The 15,171-nt window shown below is 45.4% G+C and overlaps 1 protein-coding gene across 1 annotated transcript in view; it reads left to right on the plus strand.

Annotated features, from left to right (window-relative positions):
- The window catches only part of LOC103177890 (sodium/hydrogen exchanger 9), a 110,662-nt gene that overhangs the window by 42,923 nt on the left and 52,568 nt on the right, over positions 1-15,171 (plus strand). The window contains exons 10-12 of the mRNA XM_042339395.1: positions 9,870-9,983; positions 12,523-12,634; positions 14,046-14,199. Coding sequence (XP_042195329.1) covers positions 9,870-9,983; positions 12,523-12,634; positions 14,046-14,199 — 380 coding nt within the window. The remainder of the gene's footprint in view (positions 1-9,869; positions 9,984-12,522; positions 12,635-14,045; positions 14,200-15,171) is intronic.

Consider the following 15,171-nt stretch of genomic DNA (forward strand, 5'->3'; position numbering starts at 1 on the left):
ACTACCTCAACCCGACGTGAAAGGTGCGATAGAAATGTAATCTTGTTGTTGTTGTTGCCATGTTAAATTCCATCTACCATACCTGTGCCCACTCGCTTGCTGTCATAGCAACAGATCGGATTCATGCTGCTCTTATATATAACATAATCAGAGTGTTTATAAAATACGGATTCAGCATGATATCTGCACCTTCCAATGACACCCCCCGTTTGTGTTGAATTAGCTACTCTGCCCCCGTTCTCTGGAACTCCATCCCAGACTCCACGCACGCCACCGGCATGTGTAAATTTCTGCATTTGGAATGGCATCCGGTTTGCCTAATTCCATAGAGTATGAGGCACAGGATGGCAAGATCCAAGGTGGACCTGAGAATATGCATTTGTATCTATGTGGATAAATATTCGAAAGAATTTAATTTGTAGCAAGTTTGTATCATTTCTTTTCCCTTCCCCCCCCCACACACTTTAATTACGTAGTTGTTGCTACTGCTTCCATCACTACTACCAGATTGCTAATATTTTAATTTCTGAAAGTCTCTCCTCGAGCATAATGAACCCAGAAGTAAGTCAGCTGGAAGTGCATGAAATGTGCAGCACGTACCCAGGAGGGAGTGCCTCACAGCAGCTGTGGTGCCAGTCAAATGCTGGGGGCAGCGTCGCGTTCCTTACACAGCCGATTAGATTGAAGAAAATGAGAAGGAACCTGTGACGTAACTAACTAACTAACTAACCAACTAACAGTAACAGCCTGTGGTGGCTAACAATTTGCTGGAGGGCCAATCTTTCATTCAACGTTGAGCAGTCAGCCAGCCAAACTGTTGATTCACTCCACAAGAACCTTCATAAGATCATCAAAGGGCATGATAGAGTAGATAGTGGGAGCTTGTTTCCTCTGGTTGGAGGAACTAAAACCAGGGGTCACAACCTTAAAATCAGAGGCCAGCCCTTTCGCACTGAGTTGAGGAAGAACTTCTTCACTCAAAGGGAATGTATGGAACTCACTACCCAGAGGGCTGTTGACGCTCAGTCCTTGAACATATTCAAGACTGAGATAGACAGATTTCTTATTGCAAAAGGGATTAAGGGATATGGGGCTAAGGCAGGATCAGGTTATTAGCTGGAGTTAGATTAGAAGATCAGCCATGATTGAATGGCGGGGCAGGCTCGAAGGGCCGAATGGCCTACTCCTGCTCCTACATGTTATGTTATTGTGGAATCAGCTTAACCAATCACTAACTACGGACCTCAGGCTGGTTTTAAAAGGATGCAGGCTCTGCCCGGTTCAGGCCTGTTCTGTCTATTACTTATCCTGTACAACTCTGTGTCTATTAGTTTAAGCTGACACTCTAATGTAGTGATGGGGTGTGTTGCAATGTTGGAGGTGCCATCCTTTGGATGAGACATTAAACCGAGGTCCCGCTTACCTGTTCAGGTGGACGTTAAAGATCCCGCAGCACTATTCGAAAAGAGAGGAGAGTTTCCCCCAGTATCCTGACCAACAATTCCCCCAAATAAAATGGTTTTCTCACTTCATGGCTGTTGTGTGACACTGCTGTGCGCAACTGGCTACTGCGTTTTGCCCACAAAATATACGAGCAATCCACTTTCCAGTATATACTTTGAAGAGCTTTGAGATGTCTCAACAACATGAAAGGCGCTATTTCAAATGCAAGGATTATTATTAGCTATTCTCACGCGACTCTGTGTCTGTCAGTTTCTCCCCTAATGATGAGGTGCTGTAAAAATGCAGGCTGTACTTTCAGTGCTGTGGCTTGGGTAGAGTTTGAGCTTGGAGTGGAGTGAACACTGAAGTGATGGTTGCAGGATGGGGTGAGGAGGGGAATCAAGTACAAGTAAAGGGTTAGCCTCCGGACCCTGTGTCGTGGCAGAGTTTGCGTGTGAGGATGCTCAGTGAGGGAGTTCTGCTCCTTGTCGTACCTTCTTCAGTGTGACTGCCCATGCTTCAAACCCCACAACAGACAACTGACATGGCAGACTGTGCAGTCTCAGCGCCGTCCACACTCTTAGCGTCCCTCAGTTTGTTTTCCAGACGCTTCCCAACAATACATCAAAAAGAAGCTAAAATAAAAGGAAGTATAAACATTTATTAGACTTAATAAAACTTCCACATTATTTTCTCTCTGTCTGGTCACATGTCCCCAGTATTGTTTCTCCTATCTGGTCACATTTTTCTCCTGTGTGAGCATTTTTTTTGAGGAATCCTTGATCACATTAACTACTGGTTTGAGACCATTAAAGTGCTTCCCACTGCCGTTTCCTACTTTAGTTACATACATTTTAATAATTGTAATCCATAATAATAACTTAAAATGTTTTCCATGATTGTTTCAAAGGGATAGCGCTGCGCAGAAATATGTTAAGTTCAGCCTTAAAGTGGAGAGTCATACTGCTTGCTGCGTGTGGTTTGAATCTCGCTTATTGTTTTGTTTACCACATGCTTTATAGTTTAATTGCTGCTTTCCAAAAGTGTTACATTTCCTCTCTGATGGAACCAACCACAACCCTCAGTAAGCCCCACATCAGGACGTGGACACCACACAGTAAGCTGACATTCCACTGTAGTGCTGGGGTTGCGCTGCACTGTCAGAGCTGCCGTCCTTCAGATGAGATGTTAAACCAAGGAACCGAGGTCCTATCTACCTGTTCAGGTGCACATCAAAGATCCAATGGCACCATTTGAAAAGAGAAGAGTTTCTCTTTCCTGGTGTCCTGGCCAACAATCCCCCAAATAAAATTGATCACATGGCTGTTTGCGGGACATTGCGGTCCACAAAATGGCTCCCTTGACGTTTCTCAATGACTTGATAAAGCGGTATCAAATGCAGAGATTACTATTATTATTAAATGAGATTTCTCGGGCCAATTGCCTGCCATTCAAAAACCTGGCACAGATTTCAAAGGCAAAAGGCAGGCTTGCACAGACCTGGACTCAATGTGATGGTTAGTTGTCCTGGAATGATAATAATACTTACATTCGATAATGCATTTTTCACGCTGGAGGTCATTTGGAGGATCTGCTATAAAGTGTAATGTTTTGTAAGGGAATACCTACAACTGGCAGATCTGCTCAATCGATGAATGTCTGACTGCAGGACTAGAGTTAATAATAATAATCCTTGCTTTCGATATAGCGCCTTATTACATCTTTGAGACGTCTTAAATCGCTTCACAGGATATACTGTAAAGTGGATTGACTGTATTTTTGGGGCAAAACACGGCAGCCAGTTAAGCATTGCGCATCCACCTTTATGCAGATGACACCCAACTGTACCTCTCTGCCTCCCCTTTGACTCCAGGACCACTACACTACAGAATGTCTGTCAGGCATCAAGTCCTGGATGAGAGCTAACTTTCTTCAGTTGAACGTCAACAAGACCGAAGCTCTTCTGATCGGCTTTTTTCCACACCTCAGGCTCTGACAACATCACCATCCATGGTTGCACACTCCACCTTACTAAGCCAGTCCGGAACCTTAGAGTCTTGTTTGACTCTCAACTATCCTTCCTACCCCACATCTGTCCCGTGACCTGCTCTGCCTTCCCCCACCTTCGCAACATCGCCCGGCTCCAGTTTTGTCTCACACTTTAGGCCGCCGAAACCCTCATGCACACGCTCATTACATCGAGGTTTGACAAGGCAAACTCATTGTTTGTCGGCCTCCACAACTCCTTCCTCCGTAGGCTGCAGAACATCCAGAAGTCTGCAGCCCATGTTCTGTCCCGCACCAGGCTCCGTGACCCTATCACCCCCGTCCATGCCTGACTCCACTGGCTGTCCATCACATAGAGGTTACAGTTTAAGATCCTGGTCCTCACCTTCAAAACCCCCCATGGTCTTGCTGCCCCCTACCTCAGTGACCTCCTAACAACCTACCATCCTGCCTGCTCCCTCCGCTCAGCGTGCTCCAGCCTGCTTCACGTCGCCCGTTGGTGGGAGGGCCTTCTGCCTCCCTCTGCCCCCACACTCTGGAACACCATCCCATAGTCCCTCCGCCTTGCCCCCTCCCTTGCCTCCTTCAAGACTCATCTCAAGACCCTTCTCTTTGACCGTACGTTTGACCCTGCTTCCCCCCCTGCCCTCCACCCTCCCCAATGCCTACCCCTACCTCAGGTCCAGCGCCTTGGGACATCCTCCAGATGTGAAAGGTGCCATACAAGTGTAATTTTGTTGTTTTTTTGTTGTTGATTGCAATATCCTACAAAACAGCCATGCAGTGGGTGACCAATTTAATTTGAGGGATTGTTGGCCAGGACACTCTTCTCTTTTCGAATATTGCCATGAGATCTTCAACATCCACCTGAACAGGCAGTCGAGACCTCGATTTAATGTCTCATTCGAAGATGCAACACCCTCCCCACTCCCCAACACACTGCTTTGGAGTGTTAGCTTAGCCAATCTGACTCCAAGTCTCCCAATTGGAGTCGGTGTTTAGTTTGCTGCGAGGAGTGGTTGTCGTGGTTACCGAGCGTGGACATGCTGGTTGCCACATGCTGAGCTGCAGTGACTTGTGGGGACGTTAATCGCTCTTGTCTGAATCATGGCCATATATGGGGAAACACACAGTGCAGCAAAATGTTACAATCTTATCAGGCGATAGATATCCGGAGGGGGGTGGGGGGGATTAAAGTGATGGAGAGGCTACGCTGTGTGGAGCTCAGTGTGATCAGCTTTGGCTTTGACAAGTCAGAAACACCAGGGTGGCTTATAATAACAGTAACCTTTGCATTTGATACAACGCCTTTCGTGTCAGAGGGATGTCTGAAATCGCTTCGTTGGATATACGATGAAGAGTAGTGACTGTGTATTTTGTACATGGCAGCCAATTTGTGCACAGCAGCGACCCACAGACCCATGAAATGAGTGACTAATTTCATGTAGGGGAACTTTTATTTGGGTGAGGCACTTCCCTTTTCAAACAGTGCACAAAATCACAAGAACGTCCACCCTACCATCCCTCATCACAGCATCAAGTTGCTTTATAAAAAAGTCCAGTGTACTGACCTCAACCACCATAGCTGGTAACCTGTTCCAGTCGTTAATTACCCCCTGGGCAAAGAAAAAAAATCCTCACTCTTGTCTTCAAATCCCTCCACTCCTCTGCACCCCCTACCTCTCTGACCTCCTCTCTCTTCAAAACAGTGCCCGTTGCCTTCGTTCCACTGGGACTGGCCTCCTCCTTGTCCCCCGAGTCCTCCGCTCCACCCTCGGTGGCCGTGCCTTCAGCTACTACGCCTCAAGGCTCTGGAACTCCCTTCCTCACTCCCTTCGCCTCGCACTCTCTCTTCCTATTTTCGGGTCTCGGCTGAAGACCTTTCTTTTCGACCGCGCCTTTGGTCACCTTCCTCCCCCTCCCCCTGGCTTGGCCCTGGGATCCGTTACTGTGAAGCGCTCTGAGACGCCGTCTGGCGTGGGGGGCGCTATATAAATCCAAGTTGTTGTTGTTGGTGGTGTCTGTCCTGATATTGCCCTTTGCAACCCACTGTGCTATCCAAAAGTATCCAAACCAGACTGAGTTTCATGTCAGCCATCTCCACATGGAAATTGCTGTGTCTGGAATGGAATGCGCTCACTCTCTCTGGAGGGATGCACGCTGCTTACCTGATCTGAGTACGAGGCACAGTTTGGCAAACGTCAAACCAAGGCTTAAGGGACGCTAGATTGTGCATTTGGTACTGTTGGCATTTAAGAACAACTTGGATTTATATAGCGCCCTTCATGCAGGGCAGCATCTAGGAGTGCTTTAACCAGCTAAAACTGAGTAACTTGTCAGTGAAAGCATTATCTGGTAAGCTTCTCACTACTGTCCAGCTAGGACCACCTCCCTGTTAGGGCTTTGGCTTGCAGAGTTAGCAGTAGCTGAGTGAGAGGTGCAAACCAGTAACTGGTTTGCCTTTTCAAGTCCTGCTGATGAGCTAGGCTGGACTAGGCTGTCATCAGCTGTGCTTTGGAGTATTGCAGACCCACCTGGCTCAGGAACTAGACTGCAGACGACCACAGGGCGTGGGCTTAATTCAGATGTTCGATTGCCAAGCACTTCATCTTAGAGCCAGCTGAATTTGAGCAGACCCCACTTACCCTCCTCCCCAGGAAAACACACTCCTGAAAGTACTTGCCAATATTTTGGCAGTGTAAATGCTACAGCATATGAATGCCTTAATGCCTTTGTACATATTTCTTACCTGAATGAGGCGGCCACTGTCACATTAGGAGGAACGGTCATTCACATAAATGTTGGCAACTTCTCTGCAGGTCAATAAATCTACACCTGTGGGAAAGGCATGCATAAAGGATGTGAATAGGGAACAGAGACTGAACCCTTCACAGTGTTTGGCATTGCAATGTGGCTTCCTGCTCAATTGAGAGAGAAAACCTTGATTTCTCCCCTACTCTTGTGTTACCAATGTTCAGTAACGTAATTGCCCTGAATTTGCTTTGAAAGGGCACCTTGCTTGTTTTCAGTGATCCATAATGATTAACTCGAGAACCCTTTATTTATCATCCGGAGACACAGGCATAATTTCCTGTAATTCGCGAGTCTCGCAAATCCAATAGCCTCCTAGGTCCCTGCGTCTCTCAATCGATGATCCTTCAAGTTGGTGCACAACAGATCTATATTCCGGCTGCGTTCAACAAGTCATCGGGAAATGAATGCAGGAACGGAGCTTGGCTTTGGTGAGCCAAAATGAGCGTGATGGAAACTCGCCACCTTATAAAGCAAGACCTGATGATGGCAGATCACCAGGAGTAATTATACCTTAAAAAAAATAATAATGATTTGGTCATTCAATCCACGACTGTTTGTGGGACATTGCTGTGCACAATTGGCTGCTGCGTATCGCCCGCAAATTGCGCAGTCAATTCACTTTACAGTATATTCTGTGAAGCGCTTTGAGACAAATGCAAGGATTATTATTATATTGTTCTTGTTCCCATTGGCTATTTCCCTCTCAGCATGCGTTTATAACCTTTAGTGTCCAGTTATTAATATTAAATACAGGTATTCTCTTTGACCCTTTATTCTTCCGTTCCTCTTTTGCCTGGGATGGATTAAGGTCAGAAGTGATACAGTCAGTAATGCAGCCGGTAATGAGTAACGAGTGTTGCTAGAGGGGGCAACTGAGCCCAACAGTGGACTTATTATCAGGTTACTACCAGTAGAGATAGTTAGAGCCACAGGCATTGTTGCATAAAGCTCTGAATTTTTAAGTGGTTTTCCAATTGCAATAGTACGTACCTATTAATCTGCCTCACGCAATCAAATTCTTTAACTCCCTTCCACCCACTTCCTCGCCAGACCAATGTATATGTGTGTGCTGTGCCAATTGGTTGCCGCGTTTTGCCCACAAAATTACAGTCAATCAATCCACTTGACAGAATATTCTGTGAAGCCCTTTGAGACATCTCAACAACGTGATAAAGTGCTATATCAAATGCAAGGATTATTATTTTTATTAGGTAGCTTGTGGCCACCTTCCCACTCACCCGCCCTTTCCTTTTGTTACAAAGTGGGCCTCGCGTCTTTCCACCAATTGTTTGTCTCTTGAGACAAGCTCTGCCTTCACGGAAAGCCTTTAGCCTTTAGCTCACCGAGGGCTCTGCTTCACTACCCTCACGCGTGTCGGATTCCCTTTGCGAGACTCATCACTCCCCAGCGAGTCTCATTCTTCATATGAGACTTTATAATAATAAATAATAATAATCCTTGCATTTGATATAGCGCCTTATCACATCTTTGAGACATCTCAAAGCGCTAAACCAAGATCCTGTCTACCTATTCAGGTGGACATTAAAGATCCCATGGCACTATGTGAAAAGAGAAGGGAATTTCTCTCTACAGGTGTCCTGGCCAACAATCTCCCAAATAAAAAATCGGTCGCTCATTCCACGGCTGTTTGTGGGACATTGCTGTGCGCAAACTAGCTGTCACGATTCTCCCAAAAATATACACAGTCAATCCACTTTACAGTATATCCTGTATATAAGCACTTTGAGATGTTTCAAAGATGTGATAAGGCGCTGTATCAAATGCATTGATTATTATTAATTGCGTTCTTTGAGCTTTAATAATTCTTTCCAAAAAAAATTATTATTACCATTATTCCCATAGGATTGTGTTACAATCGGCAGTGGCTAGTGGCTAGGTTAACATCTGTGGCTAGTGGCAGTTACACTGAGCTGCAAACCCTTTGCTAAAGATATTACTGAGAGACGCGTGTCAACTGCAACCTATTTGTTGTTTGCTCGCTTCGCTGGGCATGAAATTGCAGCTCGGGGCTTGTGCGTATGGTGCATACTCTTAGTTCCTCACAATAGCTCTCATTCGAGCCCTGTCCTTTCCAGTGCGACGTGTGTTACTTGTAACTCACATTCTGTTAGAGTAATCGTGTTTATAAAAACACACCCAGTGCCTCACACCTCAGTGATGATGGTTTTCCAGCCTTTCCAGAGAATCTAATGTTATATTCATACTTCAAAATGCAACAAGACAGCAGAACAAGGGACACAGGTTTAAAGAGTAGTAGTCACTTTAGTTCAGTTAAACATGTCTATCGTAGAAAATACTGTGTCCTCTGATGGTCGGGTGGGCAGGGCTGCAGATGGCCTCAGTGCCCTTGCGTCAGGGGTAAATCAGTAAACCGGTCAAGGTCCGGATCACTGCCTCATCCTGGAAAATGCCGAGGCATTCCCCACCCTCGCTTTGAAAATTGACTCCATTTAAAATGTCTCTGAGATTTAACAACAGGTAAAACGAGCAGATTGTTTCATTTGCGTCAGTGAAGCTTGTCCCCGGGAATGACCCTCTTCCTTTCACAGCTGAACTTAGCCTCAGCTCTACATTGTACCCATAACCAATCCCGTTACTGAAATCCGATCGAGTCAAACCTGTTCTCTAGGTTTTTCAGTATTTCCCTAACCTGACGAGCAGAGCAGAATGCAAGCAGCTGAGAGCCACTCATTGAGACCTAGAGTGGCTGAAAATGAGCCCTTTGATGCTGTGAAACGCGGGCATTGTTGGGAAAGGGACACGGGCTGCACGACTGGTTTGGGATAAAAGAATCGGGTGCCTTGGATCAGCTTCTCTCCTCCTGCGACCAGTTCTTTCTATCTACCTTTGTTGTCATGGCAACAGTGATGCCGAATCCAAACCTTTCTCAATTGACCTTTTTCTGACGGAAAAGTGTTTCCAACCGTCTCAAAATGCTTCATGCAGCGAGTTACTTTTCACTGTAGTGTGTGTGTGAATTTGCGTGAGGCAGCGATATTAACCAGGATCCCTGCACTATGCTGAAGGGGCTTGGGATGTTCAAATTCCATCTGAACCACTAAAACAGGCAGACATTGTTTCTAATAAATAATATTCTTTGTATTTGATATAGCTCCTAAAATATTGAGGCGTCTCAAGACGCTTCGCAGATAATTACAGTTAGGTATGTGCGAAGCGATCACAGCAGCAGTGTCACTGCAAACTCAATGACCAATTTGTCCGAAGCTTTGTTGACCAGATCACCCTTCTCTTTCAAATAGTGGCGTGGGATTTTTAACATCCACCTGAACTGGTTAACAGGACCTCAGTTTAACATCTCATCTGAAAGACAGCCCTCCGCTAGTCCAGCGCTCCCCAGCTTTCACCTTGGGGACAGAGGGTTGTGGATTCATGGTGCACATTGGGACTGGAGCTCATTGAAGCTTCAATCAGCCTGGTTAGTGAGGTCAAGGGGAGAGAGGAGAGCGAGCGAATGAGGTGGGAATAGGGAAGGGAGTGAGAGAGTCAGTGAGCTGAGGGGATGTGCGGCTGCCATTTGTGTGCTGGTTCCTGACTGTAATGAATTCTGTCTTCCTGTCTTCTAGCTCTTCGAGTTCATGAATTTTATGGCCGAGAACTTCATCTTCTGTTACATGGGCGTGGCCTTGTTCACCTACCAGAATCACATCTTCAACGCCCTCTTCATCATTGGAGCCTTTGTATCCTTTCATCAAACTGGTTACATCAGCAGCAGCAGGCAGTTGGAGATTTGTCTCATTGTTGTCTGTTCTTGCCCTGGCCTTTCCCTTCTGGGCCCTTCTCTTTATTTATGCGTCCCTCCAGGGAGAGAGTGTGCGTTCCATTCCAACAATCTATCCCTTTTTTTTTGACGTGTAGGTGGGATGCATGAAAATCTCAGCTTGGTTTGGATACCCTTAAGCATGGTGATGGGTTTCCGCATGTGTCAGACACCCGGCTGACTAAAGAAAGAAGGACATTCCAAACCGCAGGACAGTGAGGCGTTTGCACCTGAGCTGCAGATTGGGATTAGAGTGGGGTGGAGGGCAAGGGAGTTGGAGAAGGGAAGACGACTCAAGGCACTGTCGAAAAGGAAGGTCTTGAGACGAGCCATAAGGATTTAAAGTGGGTCAAAAAAGAACAAATATGATTTCAATTCTGAATATTTAGTGGCGTGATGGGGTGGGGGGGGGGAACCAGGGAGGGTTGGGGGATGCAGAGAGGTGCGCAATTGTTGTGGATGCACTATTCGTTTTCGATTGTTGCCATGGAGACCATTGCTTGGAACTGGTTCCTGAGCTCTGTGTCTCCTGAACCTCACAGCGACAGAGTTGAAAGAACCGTAGAGATTGAAAGGGCCTTCGCCAGGTGGGGTTTCCAGTTAATTGTCGCAAGCTGACCACGTTCTGGTTTCACACGCTGCTCAGCTGAGCAGTAATTTGATCAGACCTTGGAAAAAGATGGTGCCTGGCTCGCTGGGATTTCGAGTTATTAATATTTAATGAGTACTCCAGGCTACTTGTCAAAAATCTGGGGAAAGGTACTTTTAATTGAAATTGAAGTGATCTGCCGATTACTGCCATTTGGGACGTCTCATCTCAATTAAGTCCTTTGTGTGCACCACCAGCAAGGTACCTCCTTTCATTTCAGTGCATTACTGGGGAACGGGGGAAACTACTGTCAGAGGTGCTATCCTTTGGATGAGATGTTAAACCGAGGTCCCGTCTGCCTCTTTGTGTATCTGTTCTCAAGGCCAACAATCCTCCAGATAAATTTGTCTGTCATCTCATGGCTGTTTTGGGGACCTTGCTGGGCTACAATGCTGACCACTTGGCCTAAAAAAAATATTCATTGCCATTAAGCTATTTGAAGAGGTTTCGTGTGATATGGTACACTAAAAACGCAAGTCCCATTTCCAGCCTCCAACTTCTCGTTGTGATAAATATAGATTTACTGACCACAGACCGACATATGCTGACTCTAGTTGGCTGGTAGTGCTGTGGGCTGAATAGCACAGACACCCAGTTGTTCCTCTTTGCAACCATGACCCATGCAGATCTCTACCTTTCTCCCATCTCCTGCCCATCTCCATCTGGCTTTCCTTCTGCTTTTAACCCAGGGCTAAATCCAAAGTAATCCCTGGGCACAAAGTTTCCTATTGCACCTCTTAAGAAAATTATTGTTGTGATTTATTGAAAGGTTCACATTATCCTTTATATGGCTGATACGTCACTGGATTTTTACCATTTGATTGGGAGGTTTAAAAATATAAGCTCTATATCTCCCTCTTCAAAATATCGTTTGCCATCTTATAAATAATAATTAAATGCTGCAGAGCCGTGGTTTGATCATCAAGATTTAAATGAAATTCTCTCTGGGATTTGTTTTTGATTAATTCAAAATGAGCTTTTAAAAGAAGATTTGTTGAGTAGGTCTAAAATTACCCTGAAATCTCTTTGTGTGATCGGCTGGCTATAATAAGATCCAAAGTCCTCTCTTATTTTCCCCAGCGATCCTTTCTAAGTGTGAATTACGATCTGCAACTGGGGATGTTCAGGGGAAGGGAGAAAGCTGCCTTCATCAGAATAAGACACTTCAGCCATAGGATCACACCATGCCCGCTCCCATGACAGAATCAGCCTGTTCCTTAAGTGAATTATGGTGTCTCCCACCCTTCCTGGTAACTCAGCCTGGCTTAGTGTATCAGCTTGGCTTAGTGCTAATACTCTTGCCTCTGAGTCAGAAGGTTGCAGGTTCAAGCTCCACGTCAGGAACTGAAATCACAGTCTAGGGTGACCCTCCAGTGTGATCCTGAGGAACACCGCATTGTCGGAAGGGCTGGCCTTCGGTTGAGACGTTGAATTCTGTGAGAGTATTTTAACTTTAACTCCTAAGTTAAAATACTTGGTGTCCTGTTGGGTTAGTTAACATTATTTCAAGTGAAACAACATTATCACATTATTATAAACCTCATCCCCGCCATTCCTCTGGTGGGCGGGAATGGTATTTTGGCTAACCTCAGAGGCCTCTCAAGGTGGACGAAACGGCCGTCTCGATGTGTCTGGCCTAACAGGCTTCCACTATAATTATTGTACTTACTCTTTAACTCTCTTGCCTCCAAGGAAGCCTGTTCCTGCGGTGAGATCTCAATAGCACAGAGGATAATGCCACGGATGTGATGTGTTCTGTTACGGGCTGAGTGATAAACGTGTTACTCTCCTTAACACCATCTGTTAACAGATTGCCATCTTTGTAGCTCGAGCTTGTAATATCTACCCTCTCTCTTTCTTGCTGAACTTGGGCCGAAAACAAAAAATCCCATGGAACTTTCAACACATGATGATGTTTTCAGGTAAATCCATTGTATTAATAGTCGGTGATGCATTGGCATGAAGAATGTAATAATGTGTAATATGAGCGAGAGTGAGTTGGGCTCATATTCCATTGCTCTATTTCCCCTCCTCCTCTCCTATTACTGCTGACTTTTCCTGGGGGGGGTGGGGGTGAGGACAGCTCTGACAGTGTTTTCTACCTTCCAGTATCTCTATTTGTGTGCGCAGGGGCACAATAAGTTATTTGACTGTGGGGAAAGGAAGACTGGTAGAGGGGGTCTGTAGCAATAGCCTGACAATCAACTTGACCTGGAAGTCAAGCAGGAAGGAAGCTTGACTGATCTCCCACACTATAGCTCACGGCATCGAAGCCCATTGTCAGCTAACTCAGCCCTGTCCACAGGTTGAATGCGAGACTGTTCCACTGGATAACACTGAAGCAACTGATCTATTAGGGAAACCTCAATATGTGTTTTAGGTAGAGGGTTGAGGTACTTGTAAGACAGTGCGGTCCAGGGTTTTTGTCTGCAGTAGTTAATATGTTCCCCAAAATCACCCTTCTCCACAGTTCATAACTATCTGAACATTAGCAGCCCGGTATGGAGGAGTTGAGCCTTGCTACTGTTTCAATCAATGTCCAGCAACTTGTAGAGAATTTGCTGTAAAATTGTTATTTGGAAAAGCCATTGATTTTTGTTTTTATCTGAAGTTCCTGACATTAGAGTACTCTATTAATCCGCTGATATGAACTCTCCAGCACTTACTGCTGCCAGTCTCAATCACATCTCAAATCGGCTTCAGCTAGCTTTCCACAGCAATTATTCAGGGCAATATCTTGCCTTCAAGCCAGTGGCTATGAGATCTCCAGCATGCTCGCTCCTGTTCTCTCTCCCACGCTCTCTCTCCCACACTCTTTCAGTTTGTGTAATGTCGGACTTGTACAGGCTGAGCAGAACCGACCCCTTCATTGGTAGAAATTACTTCATCATTTTCATCAAGGTGTTGCATTGTCAGAGGTGCCTTCCTTTCGATGAGACATTAAACCAAGGTCCTGTCTGCCTGTTCAGGTGAACGTTAAAGATTCCATGGCACATTCCAAAAGAGAAGGGAGTTTCTGTTTCCCAGTGTCCTGGCCAACAATTCCCCCAAATAAAATCATTCACTCACCCCATAGCTTTTTGTGGGACACAGCTGTGCACAATTGGCTGCCACATTTTGCTCACAACATGCACAGTCACTCCACGACTTGTTTCAGCTCCTCCATAGTCTCATATTGTTGTTTTGTAACGGGGGTAAGGACTTTGTGGGTACCCTGTGAATGTATCAAGTATAGCTATTTATAAGAGGTAAAAGCACCGTGCTCCAAGCTTCCAGGAGAGTGAAGAAGGTGCTAAGATTTCAGTTTGTGTAATGTCGGACTTGTTGTTCCAGGTCTACGCGGTGCTATTGCCTTCGCCCTGGCCATCCGGGACACGGACTCGAAACCCAAACAGATGATGTTCACCACCACACTGCTGATTGTCTTCTTCACGGTCTGGGTGTTTGGAGGAGGCACCACTCAGATGCTCACCTGGCTTCAGATCAGGTTAGTAATGTCTATTGTGTTTCACTGTAAAGTTGAAGACGAGGCGAGAGACTGATAATAATAATTGTAATCTTTGCGTTTGATACAGTTCCTATAACATCGAGAATGTAAGTGCTCTGACACGCTGCCCCATGTGAAGGATGCTATCTAAATGCAAGTTATTGTTGAGTTACCACTACCAAAAAAAAAGCCATGAGCTAAATTACTGCAAACGGCCTCCAGTCCATCTCAGCTTTCAACCCATTGTCTTAAAATTTAACATCGCACAGAAATTTGGCAAACTCTTAAACTCGGTCTGAATTTAGAAGCATTTCTCTGCAGAAAAACAACTTGGAAATGAAGACTAAACAGTAAGAGTTTTGTAAATTTCCTCAGTGATCTTAAAGGCTAAGACTTTGGGGAATTTTGTGCCTCAGATGTCCAGGGGTGATTCCTGTCACTTCACAGTTTGTTCTGATATCAGTGAGCAGATTACCTTGAGGGGAATTATTGCAGGATGTGTGTTTTTCCTGCAAATCAGTGAGAGCCTATCTTTGAGCGTAACTCCAAAATCAAGTTATATGACACTGTCATCTCTTTAACTGTTGTGAGCTGCATTGATCATGCAACATGATATCTCCAAAGAGTTTCATCTTTTATTAATTGACTTCAGAAGTTATCTGTTTGAATGAAATATGAATAAAAGAGCACGTTATTGTGTTACCTATAGAGCTTATGTCAGCACAACACATAAGCTGCTCTCTTCTACATACCCTGCCACTGGCACATGCTAGACACTCACCAATACATTGTCATTTTCTATCTGTGAGTCCGGAGAGTGAGGGTCAGCAGTATAATCAACCGCAGTGGGGAGAGGGGGGTCCAGTGTAGGCTGACCTTCTAGTGCAGTGCTGGGGGTGTGCTGCATTGTCAGAGGTGCCATCCTTCACTTAAACCGTTCAGGTGGATATTAAAGGACCTCAGTTTAACATC

Source organism: Callorhinchus milii, unplaced genomic scaffold (genome assembly GCF_018977255.1).
Source record: "Callorhinchus milii isolate IMCB2004 unplaced genomic scaffold, IMCB_Cmil_1.0 Scaffold11, whole genome shotgun sequence".
Taxonomy (NCBI): Eukaryota; Metazoa; Chordata; class Chondrichthyes; order Chimaeriformes; family Callorhinchidae; genus Callorhinchus; species Callorhinchus milii.